At 48.8% G+C, this 20125-nt stretch overlaps 5 protein-coding genes and 2 non-coding genes across 7 annotated transcripts; 3 read left to right on the top strand and 4 right to left on the bottom strand.

The window, feature by feature from the left end:
- Nucleotides 1-20: 20 nt before the first annotated feature.
- BKA55DRAFT_333805 (uncharacterized protein) lies at nucleotides 21-1030 on the bottom strand. Its single transcript, XM_046185725.1, has 2 exons — nucleotides 601-1030; nucleotides 21-551 (listed from the first exon to the last, which is right to left on the bottom strand). The coding sequence occupies exons 1-2, from the start codon at nucleotides 952-954 to the stop codon at nucleotides 201-203; spliced, it is 705 nt and encodes a 234-aa protein (XP_046051446.1). The 5' UTR covers nucleotides 955-1030; the 3' UTR covers nucleotides 21-200.
- A 130-nt stretch (nucleotides 1031-1160) lies between these two features.
- On the top strand, nucleotides 1161-3449 carry BKA55DRAFT_565318 (ABC1 family-domain-containing protein; the record flags this gene model as incomplete). Its single annotated transcript, XM_046192533.1, has 3 exons — nucleotides 1161-1684; nucleotides 1740-1890; nucleotides 1945-3449. Coding segments are annotated over exons 1-3 (1616 nt in total), but the record flags the coding sequence as incomplete, so codon positions are not given.
- A 1338-nt stretch (nucleotides 3450-4787) lies between these two features.
- BKA55DRAFT_t143 lies at nucleotides 4788-4861 on the bottom strand. Its single transcript has one exon. It is a non-coding gene; the product is annotated as a tRNA-Val (tRNA).
- A 194-nt stretch (nucleotides 4862-5055) lies between these two features.
- On the top strand, nucleotides 5056-5129 carry BKA55DRAFT_t144. The gene has a single exon. It is a non-coding gene; the product is annotated as a tRNA-Val (tRNA).
- A 267-nt stretch (nucleotides 5130-5396) lies between these two features.
- BKA55DRAFT_565311 (MRC1-like domain-containing protein) lies at nucleotides 5397-9700 on the bottom strand. Its single transcript, XM_046192532.1, has 2 exons — nucleotides 6588-9700; nucleotides 5397-6540 (listed from the first exon to the last, which is right to left on the bottom strand). Exons 1-2 carry the CDS (start codon nucleotides 9218-9220, stop codon nucleotides 5556-5558), a joined length of 3618 nt encoding a protein of 1205 aa, XP_046051444.1. The 5' UTR covers nucleotides 9221-9700; the 3' UTR covers nucleotides 5397-5555.
- A 14-nt stretch (nucleotides 9701-9714) lies between these two features.
- BKA55DRAFT_565308 (uncharacterized protein) lies at nucleotides 9715-12293 on the bottom strand. Its single transcript, XM_046192531.1, has 3 exons — nucleotides 12019-12293; nucleotides 10484-11947; nucleotides 9715-10431 (listed from the first exon to the last, which is right to left on the bottom strand). The coding sequence occupies exons 2-3, from the start codon at nucleotides 11797-11799 to the stop codon at nucleotides 10122-10124; spliced, it is 1626 nt and encodes a 541-aa protein (XP_046051443.1). The 5' UTR covers nucleotides 11800-11947; nucleotides 12019-12293; the 3' UTR covers nucleotides 9715-10121.
- A 5151-nt stretch (nucleotides 12294-17444) lies between these two features.
- Nucleotides 17445-19609, top strand: BKA55DRAFT_508758 (uncharacterized protein; the record flags this gene model as incomplete). Its single annotated transcript, XM_046187463.1, has 3 exons — nucleotides 17445-17559; nucleotides 17618-17719; nucleotides 17769-19609. The coding sequence occupies 3 exons, from the start codon at nucleotides 17445-17447 to the stop codon at nucleotides 19607-19609; spliced, it is 2058 nt and encodes a 685-aa protein (XP_046051442.1).
- Nucleotides 19610-20125: the final 516 nt, after the last annotated feature.

The following is a 20125-nucleotide window of genomic DNA, read 5'->3' as shown; positions in this document are numbered from 1 at the left end:
AACCTGGATATTGCCTCCAGGCCATCTATATACCCTGTCTCAAAATAATAGTTATGCACATCTGACGATATACAACCTGACACTTCCCAAACGCCGTGTCCCTTCCTTGGTGATCCGATCAACCCCAACTCCAAGCGAGCAAACGCGCAAGACACTGAAAAGAAAAAGAAGAAAAAAAAGGAAGCAACTTAGAAAGAACATTATTGCATCTCAATATCTCCTGAAGTGTCCATCTGGTCTTGTGGTCGGGAGGGTGTATTCTGTTTGGATTGTTCTTGCGCTATGAGCTCAGCAAAGACATCATCATAGTCTTCGTCTGATAGCGGAGGCGAGGGTGGCCGTTGTGAAGAAACCATCTGCTGTTCCTCATAGGATGCAAGCATCGCCTCGAGCTGCTCTTCCTCATCCATCATCGTTTCATCCTCGTCTTGTTGCGGAATCGGAGGTTGCTCTTGGTAAAAAGTCATGGCATCCTCGATATCAGCCTCGGTAGTGTCAGGAGCATCACGAGACAGCTGTCCTCGATCAGCGAGATAATTTGTCTTTAGAAACTGTAATCACATTAACAATAGTAATACGATATAAGTGATTTTTTCATACCTGTCCCTCTATGTCTCTGCGTTGCCAGGCCTTGTCTTCACGGCTCTGTCGCACATTCTGGAGGAAGACCTCCCGTCTTCCTTCTTGTATCTCATCTCGCTTCCTGTTCACTGGATTTGGCCGAGTAGGACGCGAAGCAAATCTGAATTTTGGGGGCTTGATAGGAGAAGATTGAATTTGCCGATGCGGACACACATTTCTGTCAATTGGTGAGAGTGGCGATGATGCGCGCACAGGTGAAGATGAGAGCGGCGACGAGACAGCAGGGTGGTGGTCCCAAGATCCGGAGAAAATGGGGGCGGGAGAAAAAGACATCATATTTCTGACTGTACAATTTTGGCGATTACGCTGCATAGGATTGTAAATGTCCGATATGAAGTAAATGTTGGAGGGAGCTTGAGTGGTACAACGGTTTTGTGTTGTAATTTCGAGATGCGTGGTCGTGTAAAGAGGTGAGCTTAACGCGTTACAGTCGCGGTCGCGCAGTCACGTGACGTGGCGCCTCTCGAAAATACTGCCTGGCGGGTGGCCAATTCGTCCCCCGCCCCCGGCCCAAGCCGAGCGATGGACGGAGGTTTGTCGGAATCGGCACACCCAAGCAAAAAAACTGTCGACTTGATTTTGGTTGACGACATGATCTAAGCCTAGGCCTGGCCTCTGTGGTGCCAACCTGTTTCCATTCCTTTCCCGCTAGCTTTTCTTTCTTAAGAATGAGTGATTCTGTCTTACTACATACTATTTTTCCTTGTTAAAAGTCTATCGGCGGTCAGATGAACGCCTTATCTGTTTCGGCCTTTGCGAATCGCATCGCCGCTCGATCATGGACCTGCTCGACTTGTAGAAGTCAATTGGTCCGCAGTAAGCCCTTCCGGGATGTCAGCGCAAGAGGTTTCGCATCACGGAGAGGCTCGAGAAAGAACAATGGTCACAAGTCCGGCCCTAAACGACCGCTGTTATATGCCTCGGCTGGTGTTGGAACTGTAGGCGCGACTGCGCTTGCGTTCACCGACGACATCAAGAATAGTTATGAGGCGGCGGAACGTACAGGTAGAGTTGCGGTTGCGCTCGCTGTGTGTATCAACGAGTATGTGGTTACTCGCCATTGGGGATAAGCGGTACGAAACTGATAAGCTGAGTAGTTACCGAACAACATTAAACGCGAGAGAAACGACGGCAGATCAGGATGAACAGGAGAATATGCTAAAGGCATGCCACAAACGATGCGCCGAACGGACCCTCGTTGTATTGGAAAAGAACGGCGGTATCTTTATCAAACTCGGCCAGCATCTGGTATGAACTCCATCAACCTTGGAGCTCGAGCGATCGGACTAATTACTACGCCAGAGCGCCATGAACTACCTTCTACCATCTGAATGGACAAATACCTTCATCCCCCTGCAAGACAAGTGTCCTGTATCTTCACTTGAGTCGATCGAGGATATGTTTCGCAAGGATACCGGAGAGGAGCTCTGGGACTATTTCTCCGATTTCGCCCCTGAGCCAATTGGTGCTGCCTCTCTTGCTCAGGTGCATCTGGCATCCATCAAGGGGTCAAATCAGAAGGTTGCGGTTAAGGTTCAACATCCTGAGCTGGAAGCATGGGCACCCCTGGATCTTGCGCTTACCCGGTACACGTTTTCGACCTTGAAACGATTTTTCCCCGAATATGATCTTGAGTGGCTCTCCTCCGAGATGGACGTTTCCCTTCCTAAAGAGCTTGACTTCCAAGAAGAGGCCAACAATGCCCGACGTATGAAGGAGCACTTTGCTAAGATTCCACAGCTACCCCTGATCATCCCCGAGGTGATCTGGGCTAAGAAGCGAATCATTGTCATGGCGTGCGAAGCGGGAAGTCGACTCGATGATCTTGAGTATTTGGATAAGAACGGCATTGACCGAGATGAAGTATCTGCCACGTTGGCGCGTATCTTCAACGAAATGATCTTCGGTGATGGTGCACCCCTGCACTGTGATCCTCACGGTGGTAATATTGCAATCCGCAAGAACAATACCCGCCGGGGCCTTGGACGTGGGCCTAACTTTGATGTCATTTTATATGATCATGGTCTCTACCGCGACATTGAGCTTCCTCTGCGAAGGTCATATGCCAAGATGTGGCTTGCGGTTATTGATGGCGATATGGATCGAATGAAGAAGTATGCGCATGAGGTTGCTGGTATTGAGGACAAGGATTTCCCACTTTTTGCTTCAGCAATTACTGGTCGAGACTACAGCATTGTTAGCAAGTCTGGATCTATTCTCGAGACTCGAACGGCCGATGAGCAAAAAACAATGAGCGGGGCTCTGCAAGAGGGTCTCATTGTCGACCTCGTGCAGCTTCTCAGCCGCGTACCTCGCATTATCCTTCTAATTCTCAAGACAAACGATCTAACCCGAAGCCTGGACGAGAACCTCCAGACACGGCAGGGTCCCATTCGTTCGTTTATGATCCTTGCACGATATTGCACAAAGACCGTGTTCCACGAGAAGCTTGAAGAGATCGGTCAAAACGGATCATATATCTGGCCGCTCAATGCTGTGCGAGTGTTTGCTGCATGGGTTGGGTTCATGCGCGTGGAGATCAAGTTAGAAGCCTTTGAGCTTTGGCTATTTACCAAGAGATTGTTGGGTTTAGGCAGTTTAGAATTTTCGGGTGCGGCGTTCCAAAAGTAAAAGATCACAACGAATTAGAGGATGTATTGATATAGAGCGTATGTACCTTGCTGGCGTGACAGCCGGGGGGCAAATAGAGGTCAATCAGAGAACTGTTTATGATGCGAGGTATTCATATCAAGTGATAACACAATTGCATTTCAACGGTGCAATTATGCTGATAGCTAGTTTCGGCAACACTAATATATTTCATACTTTCAAAACTCATCGAACATGTAAGCTCTATGAAAACGAGACAAGCTTCAAGTCGGTTTGAGATGCCGTCGTGGAATTAGGTGTTTCACAAGCAGTTCTTGCTTGGTCAACAACAGTAGGAGAGCCTTATTTTAAGGTCATTGACATATTATTTCATTGCTCCTTTTACCTCTTTTTTCCGTCTTCCTACCACCATAACCAGGTGCTTCCACTCTGTCTGCTAAGTAAGTTGATACTCCGCATTGCAGAACGTATGACACCTCTGCACGTTGAGTCGCTAATAAAAAAGCGAATCAGCAAAGGGATCTATGACTATGTTTCCTTCTCCTGAAGAAACAAATCTCTGCGCGATGAAACGCAAAGTATATATATGGTCAGAGTGTTCGGAAAACGGCAGAATAAATTTTGTCTGCAAAAAGTGTATCGATATAGACGAAATGGGCGAACATGAGTGGTTTTTCTACAAATAATATATATCCACGAATTCCAATTTGAACTATGTAGGCCTTGGAATGGATCTTTTATTCCTTTGTGAGGATATGTATGCTGACAGCCACTTTCCAACGGAAGACGACCACGAAGGCACCCCCACAGAACACTATCTAAGACGCAGAAACGCTGTGTATTGTTCTTCCTGGTGATTCATCAACTTCATGTCAGGTACGGAGTTGAGAAACAAGTCGGATCCTACATCGACGCTTCGCAAAAACTCATGGACAGAATTGGCAAGGATCCAGTAGCGGTTGAAAAAGGTGAAAAAGAAAGTATTGTCCAAATCATGTTAACGTAGGGCATGAATGTACTCTATCTTCGCCGCAGAAAAGACAGAGCACGCTGCGTGCTACATGGGATAATGAATGCCAACATGAACAAAGAATGTGTAATCGAAAAGCTCATTGAGGAGGGAATAGCAAAGGATGCAAAGATTACTAGAGCCGAGAAGAAGCTACCTTTCCTCTTGCTTATATCTATTTAGGGTGACTTAGCTTCAGGAAGTGCAACCCTTGAAGAATAGCTGGCAGCTACTTTACACGAGATAAATCGTTATGTCTTTATGCTGTGTAAATCAACAGCTGACAGAGTTGGGTTACATGAACAGGAAGTACCTTAGTGATGCGTAGGTATCTTATACAAGAGACTCGATTGCTTCACGCCCCATTCTTAGCTTAAGACCCTATTCATAATTGTGTCAAGGCCTATACAGGCATTATGAAACTTGGTCGTGTTACCAGGTCAACTATAAGACCTGACGAGGGCTGTGGTGAATATCTAATACAGTCTGTTCCCACGACCAGGAGTGGGAACTGGTGCAAAAATGGTGGTTCCGCCCGGGATCGAACCGGGGACCTTCTCGGTGTTAACGAGATGCCATAACCAACTAGACCACGGAACCTATTAACTTGCAAATAAGGAGAGGCATAAGTGGCTGATTTGCAGCATTTCGAAGATGGACTGGGAACGACGATAGGGGTAGTGGAGTTAAAGTTGTGAAGTAGACCCCACCATGTGAACCCTAGGTTGGTAATGCGCAGGCAAGTAGAAGTGGTCATCACCAAACACCGAAGCCATCTTCTATAATCAGATGACGGTTCCGTGGTCTAGTTGGTTATGGCATCTCGTTAACACCGAGAAGGTCCCCGGTTCGATCCCGGGCGGAACCACCATTTTTGGCAGCATCAGTCGCCTATGTGTTGTGTTATGGATATAGATAATGGTAGTCTTTTTGCTCCCTGTGCAGAAAATGGTGCCGGAAGAAGTAGGGACCCAGGGGCCTAGTAGTAATAGTCATATGCTGTGAACCTACAATAAGCTTGGGTCGGTATGTGACCACGTTACAATCACCAGACTACCTTTGGAGGCGATGTTTTGTTGAGATAACTATGAATAGGGCAGGGCAATCACATGTGGATGGTGGACCAGCAATGCACAGCCTTCACAAATGAATTAACATTTTTCGAAACTTAGGTATAGTGTCGCCATGATAATGGTCTTCATGTCTCGTCCAATCCAACTCCACGCCATCATGTGAATTCTAAACCCTAACAAACATGATCCATATAAATGAACGAATTCCGTTCTATGCCAGCTTATTCAAATGATCCCTTACCCAATAAACCACCCACGACTCCGATTCTCCTCTCTGCCCCTTTAACCTTCCTTTCTTCTCTCTTTCGCTCATTCTCCTCCAGCTTCGCTCGTCTCTCGCTGTCACGAGCAAATGCATGGACGCCGCTCTTCTTGCTGGCTCCCTTCTTTATCTTGGCCTCTTCACCGAATCCGCTCGCTGGTGCTGGTGAACCAGAGCTTGTGGTAGAAACTGTACCAGATACAAATGAATTCGTAGTAGCACGGCGTAGCAGAGCGGGGACTTTGAATGAGGAGTTTGATGCTGTTGCAAAGGCAGGGCGGCCAGTGCTAACGTTCGAAGAGCTCTTGCGTTTGAGGCTGATGCGATCAACGACCGCGACACGGCCACGGCGGGGGTTGGAAATATCGTTCTCCTTATCGCTGCGAGTTTCTGCGGCAGTGTTCTCTTCGCCTTCGCTGTCTGACCCAACTTCAGTTGCAGGGATAACTGAACCATGGGGTTCTTCCAGCAGATCGGACAAGGTCTCGCGAACTTCGCCAATGTTAGAGGGCTTCTTGCCATCCTTGGTCCTACGCAGATAGCCTGGGGCCCTGTTATCCGCAGGGCCAAGAACCTTCTGAGGTTGGCTGTCGGGAACAGTCTGAGCCTTGCTGCTTTCATCCTGAGACTGGGATTGTGAGGACTCGACGACCTCTTCCGGTGCGTCCAAGAAGTCCATTTCATCATCACTGCCACGGTCCTCTATCGTTCGTAAGAAGGCCTGGTTACCAGGGTTCTCAGCTATCTTCTTGACACGTTCGTCGGCAAATAGAGCTTTCTGCATTTTGGCGAACTGTCGACGCTTCATTCGGCGACGAGCCTCACCATCATCGTCTGAATCGTCGAGGTCGTAGCCTGCACCTCGTTTACGGCGAAGCATACCAGTCGTGATGTCCTTGAAAAGCTTCTCGACCTGCTTCTCATCTTCTGCCTGCTCTCGAGCGCTATGGAATGTCAGTGTTGTTGATAATCATTCTGATGTAGTACTTACGCATATAGAGCAGCGAGTTTGGCTCCGTCGATATCGTGACTATCAGTGTCGTCTATGATATCTTTAAGTGAAGCGACAGACTCATTGTCACTATCCTCGCCATCTGCACCACCCAGCCCAGCATATTCATCTTCGGATTCCTCAGCTTGTTCCTGAATCATCTCCTTTGCCTTGCTGTTCTTGTGGTCAAACTCAGTTCGGAGGCGGTTCTTTTGTTCGTTCTTGGCACCCTCCTTCAACACTTTAAAGACATTATCAGCCTTCTCTGCAGGTGGCGGCTCTGGGATTTCCTGAATGCGTTGAGATGTCTCTATTCTGCGACGAAGACGGCCACGGCGGACGAGTGGCGAAGCTTGGGTCGGGTCCTCATGATCGGCCAACATAGTCTCCATAGTCGAACCTGGTGCCTCGATGAATCTGTTCTTTAAGGGTGTTTGGTCTTGAAGCCCACCATCCTGAGTGAAATCGATCATGTCGGAGATTTGAGTGCTCTCTTCCCGAAGCAAGCTGTCCAGACCGCGCATCTGAGACTGAGAAAGGTCGAGGGCGACGTCTTGAGTATTCTTTTGGCTGTCATTTTTCTGACTGTCTATGATCATGTCCTCCATGGGCTCGTCCATGGTTGCAGAGAAGTTGGAGTCGGGAAAGTGATCGAAATCGGGCATCGGAGATTGAGTTGGACCGTTGGCAGAATTCATTTGGCTGTCGTCCATGGTACCAGCGAAAATCTGCGTGAGGCCGAGGCCAGCCGGTCCCTGCACCGGCAAACCTGGAATAAAGTTCTTCTTTGCTGAACGGAGGACTGATCTAGGTGCAGTCGGGGATTGTGTGTTTGGGACTATTGGTGACATGTGGGCAGTAGCTTTTGGTCTGGGTGTCATTTCGACTGTATCCTCCTCCTCCTCGTCAGAAAGAACAATAGGTTTTCGTAGTCGTCGATATCTCGTAGCAGGGAACTCTTCGGCATCGTCCTGAACATCTTGACTGGCGCTAAGAGTTGCATCATCATTCTCATCAGCGGAGGCCTCAGACTCTCCATCTCGAGCCTCGACTTCGACCATGTTATTGCCATCTGTTTGCTCCTCGTCACTAACTTCCTCTTCATCCTCGGATCCGGACAACTCAACCGCGGATCCTTCTCCATCAGCTTCGTTTCCAGATGCTTGATACTCCTCGTCCTCGCTATCATCCCAGGCCAGGGGGTCAACTTCACCATTCTCTTTCGCTTCCTTTTTGGCAGCTGCTTTCTCTTTTTGCCTAATGATCTGTTCTTCCATTCTTGCCCTGGCGACAATGTCCTCGGCGTCTTGCATCTGACGCTCACGCTCTTCTGCGGTTTGAATAACGACACCTTGAGCCTTGAGCAGATCAACTCTGCGGTCACGCTCCACCTTGGCTTGTTGCCGAGCCTTCTGGTATAGGTAGGCCTGGAGTTCGCCTGCTGTCATGCCGTGATTTTCGTTCTTTTGTCTTGTCTCCTTGCCGGGAGATTTAAGTTGGGCAAGGGCGCGTAGCGCCTGAACGGAACTGTGTTCCTGCGCTTTCTTTGTTGGAGCCATTTCAAATACAGCTCGAATTTTGTCCTTGGTGGTGGTTGTGATTTCTAACTCGTCATCCGAATCCACCATTGTCACATTGGCTCTGACAGGTGGAAGTTTGACACGGAATTGACGCCTGGGGTTTTGAATGGGCTGTTCCTGTTCGGCTGGCGTCTCCACGGCCTTTCCCTTGTCTGGTTTGAGCTTGGTTATCTCGGCCACGCTATCTATAGTTGGCAAGTCGAAATCATCGTCTCTAGCAGTAGTTTCCGGGACTGTAACGACGGCGGCAGTCTCTTTGGAAACTGGGGGAGAACTCGGCGGTGTATCGACATCTTGCATCTCAACGTCGCTATGTGGTGTTGGTCCCCTGCTTGAGCTGGTAACCTTTGGTTCTGGTTCACCTGCTGGGCGGAAGTTGAAACGTTCGAACAATCTGTTCTTGGTAATCTTCTTTCGTGTCTTGGCTTCATGTGCCAACTGCATATTCCTCGACATTCTCTGAGTTTCTCTGTTCATCTCCTCGATGGCCTTTTTGCTGGCTTTACGAGCACTGGGTCGCTCGGCCTGGGTCAGTCGTCGACCACCTTCATCGTCGGTGATACCGGAGTTATCGCCATCCGAGACCATCTCTTCCATCTCCTGTGCGACTTTCTCTTGTTTTGCTCGTTTTTCGGCCTCTTTCGCTTCTTTCCCGGCATCTTCGTCACGTCGCTTTTGTCTGCGGCGCTCGAGCATCGCTTTGAAGCGATCAGATTTGAGAGCAGGCATGTCACCCTCAGAACCCGAGCCATTATGCATAGATTGAGTTGGCGAAGGACGAATAGGTGATGATACGAAAAGTGCTGGGCTGGAACCACGAGAGGTGCGTTTTGAGGCTGGCAAAGAAGGTGCCTTGCGAACCAATCTTCGGCGTGCAACAGGAGCGTCGTCTTCTTGTGATTCAACATCAGGCATGCCAGCATCGTTTGTCTTCTCAACTTCTTCGGTCGCCTTCTCTTCTTGCTCGCATATCTTCTCTGTGCAATCCCGGGTGGTTTCTTTTTGGAACGAAGATGTATTCAGTGACTCGTTTTTTTGTGATGTCCCTTGCATCCTAGCCGCCAGCTTGCCTCGAGGCCTAATAATGTCATTATCCGATTCATCGGACGTTTCTTTATCCGGTATGGTCTGTGGTGGTAGGCCGAGGTGATTTTTTGAGTTTTTGCCTGTGTATTGATTTGAAGAGGATGTTTCGTCGTCACTGCTCTCAAGAGCTGCAAGTTGGGCTTTGAATCTGGACTGTGGTGACAGTGGTTCGGGAGTTCCGCCCATTGAGGGAGGGGAGGAAGCTCGTGAGGGAGTAGCCATTGTGATACCAATGGTATTTGTGACGTAGATAGAAAGTGATCAGTGAAAAGATGAAAATAACAAGTAAATTAACATGTAGTCCTTGGGAGTGAATAATTTCTTGACATAAGAGTGGATGTTGATCTGGGAGAGTCTGAGAATGACGGTCACTACCTGGTCTAAGTGATAGTGGGGAGCTTAACGCGACGCGCGGGCCATAAAAATGCGTTGGCGTGGAGAGACGCGTTGGAACGCATCAATCCCGCGTAAAGTCTACCAGCCACGTTAAAATTCAATTAACACCCTTGCAATGATGATACATCCTTGTCGCTTAAGGTACCTTTCTAGACTGATCTCCCTGGCCTCCCAGATCATCCAAATCCTCAGATAGCTAAGGTCCAAATGCCTGCCTCAGGTATGTATACATAGCGAGGGCCAAGCACGCATACAATATATTGCGCGGTGTCATATACATGGTGATTCCGTATATCATGAGGAGAATGGCACAATTGAATTTGGTTGTCTATGGGGCTAATTGATCTCTCCTCCTTCTTTATATGATTTTTCGGTTTTCAAATAGCAATAAGAGCATCCGGTAAAGACTGTCCTATAAATCTTCCTCATTCAAATCAATCTATGTCAAGAACATTAAGCATAGGCGTAGCGCCTAGAAGAGCTTGTGCTCAAGAGTCATGTCGGACTCCGGCTCGAGGCCAACGCAGGCACGGAAAATGTTGGTAAGAGCAGCACGCTGCTTAGCTAGTGCATTGACAACGGGAGTGCCAGGAGGGGTGAGGGGAGCCTTCAGCATGTAGCTAAGGACGCTCAGGACACTGTGGAAGCTCTTGTATTCGGTAGTAGCAGTACCATCGGAGGATACAGCCTTCCACTGGATTCGAGACATCATCTCAGCAATGATGACCAAGTCAATGATCAAAGGAGAGGCAAGAAGGGAGTCCTCGCAAATGTTGAAGAGCCTGGAAATTGTCAGTTGCGGTCTATGTCTTCGAAACCTTGGCATCAACTTACGAAATGGTCTGGTGACCGCCCATGAAAATCTCGGCATAGTATTCGTCAAGAGCACGCTTGTTGTCGGCAACAGCGGGCATATACTTGATGACGACACAGTGGTCAGGGTGCTCGCCCTTCTTATACAGAACGTGATTAGCCTCAACCATGTCATCAACGACGTTGGACTTGGAAATTTCCTTGGAGCGGAACTGCTTCTGGGAGCTCAAGTTCTTGCCGTCGTTGTTGCCGAGATGGTTGTAGCTTGCAATGGAAGTCAACTTGATACCAGCATTGATGAGGAAATCAACCAGGGCAGACTTCATCTTGGTCTGGCCAGACTTGAAGTCATCACCACCAATGAAGGCATTGTGCTTCTCAGCAAGCTCAATGGCGCCGGGGACAAAGGTGTTCTGTGGGGAGCCGTTGATGAAAGGGGCTTTCTCAAGAATACAGGCAACGGCAAAGACAGTGGAGGGAGAGACCTCTTCATGACCCTGCTCAATGGCCTTGAGAAGGTTGTCAGCGGTGTCGTTGACGCCCTCAATCAGGTCGGCATATCGCTCGGTGTTGGCAGTCCACATGATGATGACCTTGTCAAGGCCGTTCTTGGCCTTGAAGTCACGGATGTCCTGGCGGATCTTCTCAACATGAGCCCAGCAAGCCTTGGAGCCCTCGAGAACGTTATCAGCACGGTCCTCCTGGTTGGCGGCAATGAAGTCTGGGTAGTAGATGGAGGGAAGGGGAACCATCTCAGCCATCTCCTTCTTGACCTGGGCCTTGAGGGTAGGCTCGAGGACCTGAGCGCGATCCATGGCCTGCGCCAGATTCATCTTGCTGATGTCCCAGCCGCCAATGACAAGGTCGTTGGGGTGAACCATGGGGAGGATGTTATGGAAGGGAATGTTGATCTCCTGATGAGTCTTGGCATCATGACCGAGCTTGAGGGTAGAGCCCATGACAACAGAGCCGTAGTAGTTAGACTCGCGAGGACCCTCCTTGGTATCCCAGGCGAGCTGGCGGCGGTTGGCGAGGATGCCAGCAGTGACGGTAGTGCCGTTGTTGCCTCCGAGGCCAACCAACATCATACCGACCTTGGGGATCTTACGGTCGACCTTGAAGTCATAGAGAGTCTCGTTTGGAGTAGCGACATACTTGCCATTGGCATCAACGTCAACCTTGGTAGTGCGGTAGGTGTATCGAGAACGAATTTCCGCATCAGTGTAGGTGACGTTGGGGGAGTTGACGGTAAAGAGGTCCTGGGTAGCTGAGGAACCTCGGCCGTTGTAGACCGCCCCGTTCGAGGAGCCCGTGCCGACTTCCGCGTGAGGAGCCATGATGAATAGTGGCTTTACGTGGAAATTTGCAAATTGATTGAGATTGGACGGGTTCTATTTGTGATTTGACCTTTACTGTTCAAAGGTCGAGTCCGCTGAGCCTCCGGAATCGGCTGAGCAGCGGGCTCCTGCGAACGGGTGGTGCGTCCTTTTGTGAGATTAGTATTTGTTCATTTCTCTTCATGTCTTCTTGCTTGGGAGTTCATTTGGGTGGCATACGAGTTAAGGAGATTGGAAAACGTCTTGACGACTGGAGTGACCAAGGGTCAAGGCCTTGGTCTTTATGATAATATTATTTGGAGGGGTGTTGTTGATGGCGGGGTAGCGGGGCAGAGAGATGTCAAGAGTGAGAGATTTTGGTAAGAAATAAGTGTTTTTAAAGGTTTGGAAACGTTATTTAGCTGATTGTAAGTTGACGAAGTTTGTTGGTGAAGGAAAAGAGAGAGAAATGAAGTGTTGTTCGGGAATGGGGAGGGTTCAAATATGGCAGACTCTGGGAGACGTACCTCGCTGTACTGCCACTTCCCTCGCTTGGCTGTCGTGGACGTTCGGGCGGTGAGTGTTGACAAGGAGCCAATAGTGGAGTAGCGATATTCTAGCGGCTGGGGACGCGGAGAGCTCGGAACAGCGTGTATTGATGATATCGAGCTACTGTAAGCTACTGTATGTTTTCCATGTATGTTTGTGGACACCTGATGCTAGCACACATCCATTGGATTCCTAGAACCGAGAAAAAGGTACGGATAGCGTCTCAATCCTCCAGGTTTTCCCACATTTCTCCCACCATTTTCATCCATGAAATCGGGGTTCAGTTGGCTTCAAACAAGACCTTATGAGAGCACAGGTTTGACCTCGACTTACCAAGGGTTTTCTTTCCTTTTCTTTCCTTCTGATCAGTATGAGGGTAGGTACGTGCTAGTTGTTGATATTTGTTCGACATGTTTGGTTTGGTCCAAAAACACATTCGGTACAATACTACGGAGTACCGCCCACGCTCATGCAGCTTAACCCTGCCTTGTAATACTCCCTCTCCCGAACCATTGGCTTGAGCCCCTGACGTTGTGCATCTCCCAGCATTCAACAACTTGACTTGACCTTTCTTAACTTGTGCGGGACAAAAAGCAGTGGGTATCGTCTCTAAGCATAATAAATTGTCTCATCCGATGCTGTCGACATCATCCAACTTGATTGGCTCTACCCGGGGCATTGGTGATCATACAGGTCTGTCCTAATGATGCAGCTAGTCAAGAACACAGGGTCAAGCCTGGACGGGTAAAAAAGGTCTTGTATTACAGGCTTTATTACCCGTCGATGACTTGTTGTCATTACTGTACATGAGTATCTTTGGTACCGCGATGAACATTTTCAGAGACTGCTGGAATCAATAAAAGTCTCAAGAGCCTCATATCACAGCACTGTGAACGTTCCGTTACATGGACAATGGAACCCACCTGGTAAGCAGCGTTCGAAATTGTTTCTGATTAATCAAATGTCATGTTTAAGGTAAAAAATAATCAGGAGATAGAAGGACTCTTGAGTGATGGTCTCGATTGCTGGTAGCATCTTGCGTGCATTCTTATCACAACGTGTACTTGCATCGACTAGGTAGGTATCCTGAGTCTTCGAAACAATTGGCTTACAAACTTGTCCAGCTGGCGAAGGTCATCTGTACTGTCACTCGTTATCTCCTGCTGGTGCCTATCGTTGATCAACCTCGATCAACGCACGCTAGCCCAGCGCCATGATGCCCAAGAGGCTTCAGCGATTAGAGGAATGAGTCGGTTGGATATTCTCTTGACATAGCTCCCTCAGAGAGACCGCATCCCTCTTAAACTGCAGATCTTAACGCGGTTGTTCTTTATCTTGGAAAGCAGCTCCATTCACATGTAACAAGGAAGTGCAGCAGAAAGATGCGATGCCGAGCCGAATACCCACATGGTTTCTGCGTGGTGTTGAGATCGTCGAAGAATCCTGGCCTCCACAATCCGAAGTTCCCTCACCGTCTAATGCGGGAGAAGCTGGCACATACGGGTCAAATCGCTCTGAGGGAGTCTCAGGACAGGACGAGATGTCGGCCGAGTCCGTACTCTAGCCATTCGAATTGACTTTCAAGGACAGTGAGGCCTCTTCAACACCGAGTCCCATGACCATAGCCAGCTTTGCACTCACCTACATTCCTGATTCTGGCTTCCCATTAATGTATGTATGTCTGGAACCCGAGCGAAAATATAGCTTGTATCTCCATCCCCAGACTGGCGTTTCAGCCTTGATCTCGAAAGACATAATACAAGTAAAGTTTTATTCTATGTGTTGGCACTATGCTACAATATTTGAAGCCTTGATTCAAATTCAGGGTCCAGAAGCCGTCGCTATGGCTGATGACTGTTGACGCATTTTGCTTGACAGACCCATGTGCCCGAGACTGGTCACGATAGCCGATCGACGATCATGCCTCAGAAATTACTCCAGTCTCAGCCATTATATATAAAATGCCAATTGATTGCCCTTGGAGAGCCATGAATGACGTGCCCAAGTCAACCTTCTAGGCAAACGGCCCAGGGGTAATTCTCCAGCTCATGACTAGCTAGCCCAAGCACTAAAGCATATATTCAGCATCCTGAACTTGAGGTCATTAAATGTTTAATAGGGAACTGGCAAGAGACTAAATAGGATCGTTACAACGCCACGAGTTATGGAGCCCATATTGGTTGATGAAATCAATATCAACATGCATCTCGTGTTACTGGGTTGTCTCCACGTCTTTGTATAAGGTTGATATTGGAGGTGTTTATCATAACAAGGCGTCTTGATGTGTTACGGAATCGCCAACCCCCTTCTATCATGGCCGATCACCAGGGGCAGCTCTAGCCCGCTAGCATGTTGATCGAGGGTCAACACCGTCAACGATCGTGGCGGCAGTTTTGCAATCCTTCCAGTTTGACGACACTGAAAGTTTCAAATTGTGGCGCCTCCAGCTACCGATCTATTGAAAATTAGGCCAATGCATGGCTGTCGGGTTGAGTGCAGTCCGTGGTCATGGTTTATTAATGTCGTAGCGGGTTCTTGATCTTCCGATCAGAGACCTGAGACAGTGGATCATCATCGCTTGTAGCCTGGTTTCTCTTCTGCAAATAGCAATGAAGGCTTGTATAGTAGAACTTGTCTGTATTACGGAGGTTCAGCACTCGTGGTACAGAGTAGACACAACGGGACAAGGCCTGGTAAAGCAAACGGGGAGAGCTGAAGCACTTGCATTAAACCATCATCTGCATTACCAATGTCATTTAAACTACGAGGTAGAACCTGCTGTATTTGGTGTATGGTATGAAGATCAGCCACGGTTCCCCCACGGCTCACCCACCAAATGAGTACAGGCAATTAATCAGTTTATTAACCCTCCAGTCACTTTGAACGAGCCAATGGAAGGGACAATTAGCGCTGGCCGTATCAATTGTATGCTTGCAGGTTGCACCCATAATCTAGCTCTGTTAAAACACGAACTATATGTGATAACTAAGCCAAGTTTAGAAGCATGTCTTGTAGAAACCTTGGCGAGGAGTAGCCATGCAATAGCAATGCCGCCAGAGAACACATTGATTTGCAGGGGCGGATAATTACGTAGCAGTGGCTACATTACCAGAGTTGGATTCACATGAGCGACAGGCGGAGCTTTCACACCACACCACGAGTAATACAAGAAACATTAAATGAGACAGTTCCCCTTTCGGTGGACGCCTATCTTAAACGAGACTAGTTTGTTAGATAAGTCCCTTCATTGGACAAAGCTGCCTGCAAGGTACCCGAGTTGTCGACGGTTGTCAGTGGATCTTCTTGACCTTATCCATGAGCAACAGTGGATATGGCATCAATGACCAGGTTGCAGAGAATATTCTGTGGCGTTTATCCCATGACTGATTCGGCTGAGGCCGGACTCAATCTGGCTCGTTTCTTTGGTTCTTCGCTTTCGATTGTTGCGGGATTCATTTTAATGAGTCTATTAGGGCATCAATCTTCCGGCCACTGAGCTTGACGCATGCAGGAGACTGACGGGACGCAAACGAAGGAATAAGATGGATGCAATCATTGTCGATGTTGTCAAGGAGCCAATTGCGGGCTGACATCTACAAGAGGGACTCTCCCGCTTTAGATTATCATCCTCCAGGCACGTCTCATGCATGCAAACAAGCGGCGGATGATCCTAACCGAACAAAGACTTGTTGCCCTTGTTTCCCCATCTTTACAACGAGACATGCAACATTGATTGATTGACAAGCGAGACAGCAAAATCTTTGTAAGGAATCCATCGAGATGTAGTTCACGTTCATGTTTCTGCCAGTTCTTCTGTCCGCCCTCCAAATCGATAATTGAATTCATTATCCGTAAATCATGTCTCATTGTCCTTTGGCCTCCTCTTGGGGGTGGGGTGGACGCTATCTCGGGTCCAGAAGCTTCAAGGAAGCAGTTAGTTACGGAAAGCTTACTGGAATGTCGTCTACCGTGTTACTGGAGTCAATGGAGTCCCGATGATCTAGCCAAGACGATACGGGAGAAGTTTGTTCAAAGCAGTAACGGAGGATCTGTCCGTAGGTAGCCACTTGTCAACATCCAGTGCGCTGGGTTGGCTATCTAGACCACTCCGACAACAAACCTGAAGCAACCTATAGAAGTAAACGCTTCTCATGAATAAAACCAAAAAGGTTGTCGCTCCTGTTCTTGTCTTCAGCACAAAGCACAAAGCTCCGTAGTGCCCGTGTTGCAAATTCCACACCGCACCCACCGCAAACCCGTCAGTTTGCGAACTGTCCTTCACCAACCAGGGGGCCAACAGGACAGGAGACAGGGTCTCTCGGCGAGCGCAACTTATTAACTTATTAATGAACAAGGGCACCAGCACCAACGCCAACGCCAACGCCAACCAGGATCCGACTCCAGGATAAGCCTGCATCTCAAAGGCCTTTAGTTCGGTCAAGGGTCTCCTTTAGCATCAACCCGCCCACCTCTCCCTCCACATTCGAGACACCATATGCATCGTCCCTTTCTTGAAAGTCGGCAGCTGATTCTCTTTCTATCCTTTCACGTCACAGGTGTTTTAGTGTCGTGTTTCGATTCTTGGATCTGATTCCCTTCCACTGCAATCGAATCTCAATCTACTCTTGACTTTAGCTTTTCATTTACACGATCAACTGAGAAGTGGCTCACTCTCTTTCTCTCACATCTCTAGCAAATATCGGCACCATTTTACAACCCAGGTACTCAGCCAGACGGGATAAAACATTACGATTATCTGTCTCCACGATTTTACCACCAAGAAAGAAAGAAAAACCGCTCTTTGAACAGTACGACAGCCTTTATGCGATCGACAAGTGCAATCGCACCGACATTTGGCATCCTCAATCTACTTCATCAACCCCAGGGACACCGGTCGCAGAACGGGCCTGGGGTACGAATGTAAAAGGTCTCACATAAAGCACCATCTGTGAAACCACCGCGACAAGGCCTACGATTATCTCTCATACGTCACTTTGTCGAAGGCGCTTTCGGGCATTTGGAGAGAAACCACGGCGACAACTCAATTACATTTAAAGCGGCACATAATAAACTCGACTCCATTCCCCCTAAGCAACGCGTCAACTCACACCGCCATCATGGCGATTCCGCGAGAATCCATGTTCCTCCCGACTATCAAATGCTCATCATGTAGTCGGGAAGTGGAAATCTCTATGATGGGCGACCATGTTTGTGCACCACCAGCGCCCGAACGTAAGAAAACATCATGAGTGCTTCGTTTAACCAGTGAAATGAACTAATCGTTCCACAGTGTCCCCTCCACCAGAACGATATGAGGCGTATACACCATACAGTCCAGCGTCCCCTGAGAAACCAGGTCGCATACCTGCATCATTAGATGTCAATGCAGCCAGTAAGTGGCAATTGTTTAATACACATAAACACAGCTAACAACATAGTAGACCATCCTTTCATGCGCCAGGGACAATTGACACCAAACAGTGAGCCTCGCAGCACATCATCAATTAACGAAATGGAATGCTTCTTTGATGACGTTCCAACACCACATGAGGATGATTTGATCCTACCATCGCCCCGCCCAGTCGATCGTCCTGGGGCTTATGGAGGCTTTGGCGAGAAGAAGCATGGCCCGGACTTCCAGCCTCGTTCTATCAGCCCCAACGGAGGAGCTAACACGACTTTGTTCAAAAGAATGGATACCATCGCCCCGGGACCATTCGATACTATTCGCAGTCCTTCGGCGCTGTCACCGTCTTTTCCCAAAGAAATAACGGAAGGCGGCGAGAAGTCAGATGACTTCCTGAGTGCATCACCAAAGGATTATTTCAATTCCCACAGGTCTGCATCTCCAACAGATAACAGCAACAGTAGTCCCTCCGCCCCCCCTCAAAGACCGACACGAGATGATTACGAAGGTTTTGGCCGTCCTTCGACAGCTGAAGCGAGACTCCAGCCTCAGCCTTTGGGAATGATGAACCGCTCCGACACATTTCCCAAGCTGGCTGTTCGATCGGAGCCCCCCTTACGAACTCCTTCTGCACCTGGTACCAAGCCTGAGCGCAAGGCAGTAAGTGGCCCTGGACATGCATCCAAGCCCTCAATGGGACCTGATACTTCGCGAGCCCCGCCGCCGCGTAAAAGTCTTCTGCATCCCTCAAGATCTAGCAAGTACTCAGGATCCGTCGATCTCGCTGCCGAGTTCGGCGTGAACAACCCCTATCATGCACCGTCAGACTCGACGTCTTCTGGATTTTCCACATTCAGTCACCAGAGCCACGGCAGTTCTCAAACTAGTCAGACAAAATCTCATCCCCGACGTGATCCATCCGATCTCTCTGCTATGGACGGCCTGATGGACGACCTCGAGAGCTCAATGGAGGCTTTGGGGAGTAAAGGTCCTCGAGCTGAAACACCTTTGCGGGCCCCGTCACGTACAAGGTCGCCTCTCGCAGAATCGCCCCTTGAACTATCCCCTAGAGGCGAACGATCCAGCTCTACCACTAAAGATGAACGTCGAATCGAGATCCCTCTTCAGCGAAGCGATTCACAACCGAGACCGCTTTATGCAACTTCGCCTCAGGATCACATTCATTTCGACAGGGCCCCAGAATTGATGCGTGCACATACACTCCCTCCACCTACTGCGCCTCCCGCTCGAAAGGGATCCCAGGATCCTGTGCGATCTCGGGGAAATTGCAAAGCTTGCGGCCTAACCATCACAGGCAAAAGCATCTCATCTGCAGATGGGAGATTGACTGGCAAGTACCACAAGGCGTGCTTCGTCTGCACGACATGCTCTGAGCCATTCACATCCGCTGAGTTCTATGTTCTCAACGACAAGCCATATTGCGAGCACCATTACCACAAGCTCAATGGCAGTCTCTGTGGAAGCTGTGAGAAGGGGATTGAAGGACAATACCTGGAAGACGAATTCTCCATCAAATATCATGTCGGTTGCTTCCGTTGTCTCGACTGTGGGCGATCTCTTTCTGAGGGCTACTTTGAGGTTGACGGCAAATCATACTGCGAAAGAGATGCCTGGCGCCGAGTACAACAGCCTTATCCTCCAATGAAGGCGCCTCCGGGGCGATCGCCATCCGGCTCACGACCTCCCATGATGGGTCTTCCTGGCCATCCAGCCCAGCGGATGGGACCAGGGCCAGGTATGGGACTTCCACGACCTCCATATGGCATGCCGCCCCCTGGGAACCGCCTGGCACCCGGACCTCCTGGACCTCGACCACGAATGAACAAGCGCAACACGCGACTTGGCATGATGTAACGACCTGATTTAAAACCCGAACCTTAACGATGATACATGGACCATTACTTTATTTGTAATATCACCTCTTGCGCACCCAGAAAGCAACATCCTCTGATTTGATTGTTAAGATGCTGGGAGTTGGCTAGCATGTTTTTTTCCCTGTTGTTATTATACCCCCTTGTTTTTGAACCCCCTGCGCTCTGTACATTGAACATCATGCAACTCTTTTTTCCTTCTTGAAAACGACGGCATCAGCATTGGTGGGGTTATGTCTCTGGTGCTTTGTGCCACTGCAGGGAAAAGTCTGGAGTATGGATTGGGTATTGGAGATGAAGTATTACAGGCCTCAGCATCATAGCATTATAGTGATTCTCAATGGGAGCTCACTCATAATTGAAAAGCGTCTTAAAGCTCATCGCCGCGAATATCGGAAGTAGAGCGTGGCGGTATTTGGCCCTTGAAGTAGAGGTTTTTGATGGGACACCAGATCACATTTGTGTTCTCAAAAGGGGTCTTTTTGCGTTTCATGGGCTC

The sequence above is a fragment of the Fusarium redolens genome, assembly GCF_020744475.1.
Source record: "Fusarium redolens strain MPI-CAGE-AT-0023 chromosome Unknown BKA55scaffold_6, whole genome shotgun sequence".
Taxonomy (NCBI): domain Eukaryota; kingdom Fungi; phylum Ascomycota; class Sordariomycetes; order Hypocreales; family Nectriaceae; genus Fusarium; species Fusarium redolens.
The sequence above is the reverse complement of the archived record's forward strand: the minus strand, read 5'-3'. Positions and strand labels throughout refer to the sequence as shown.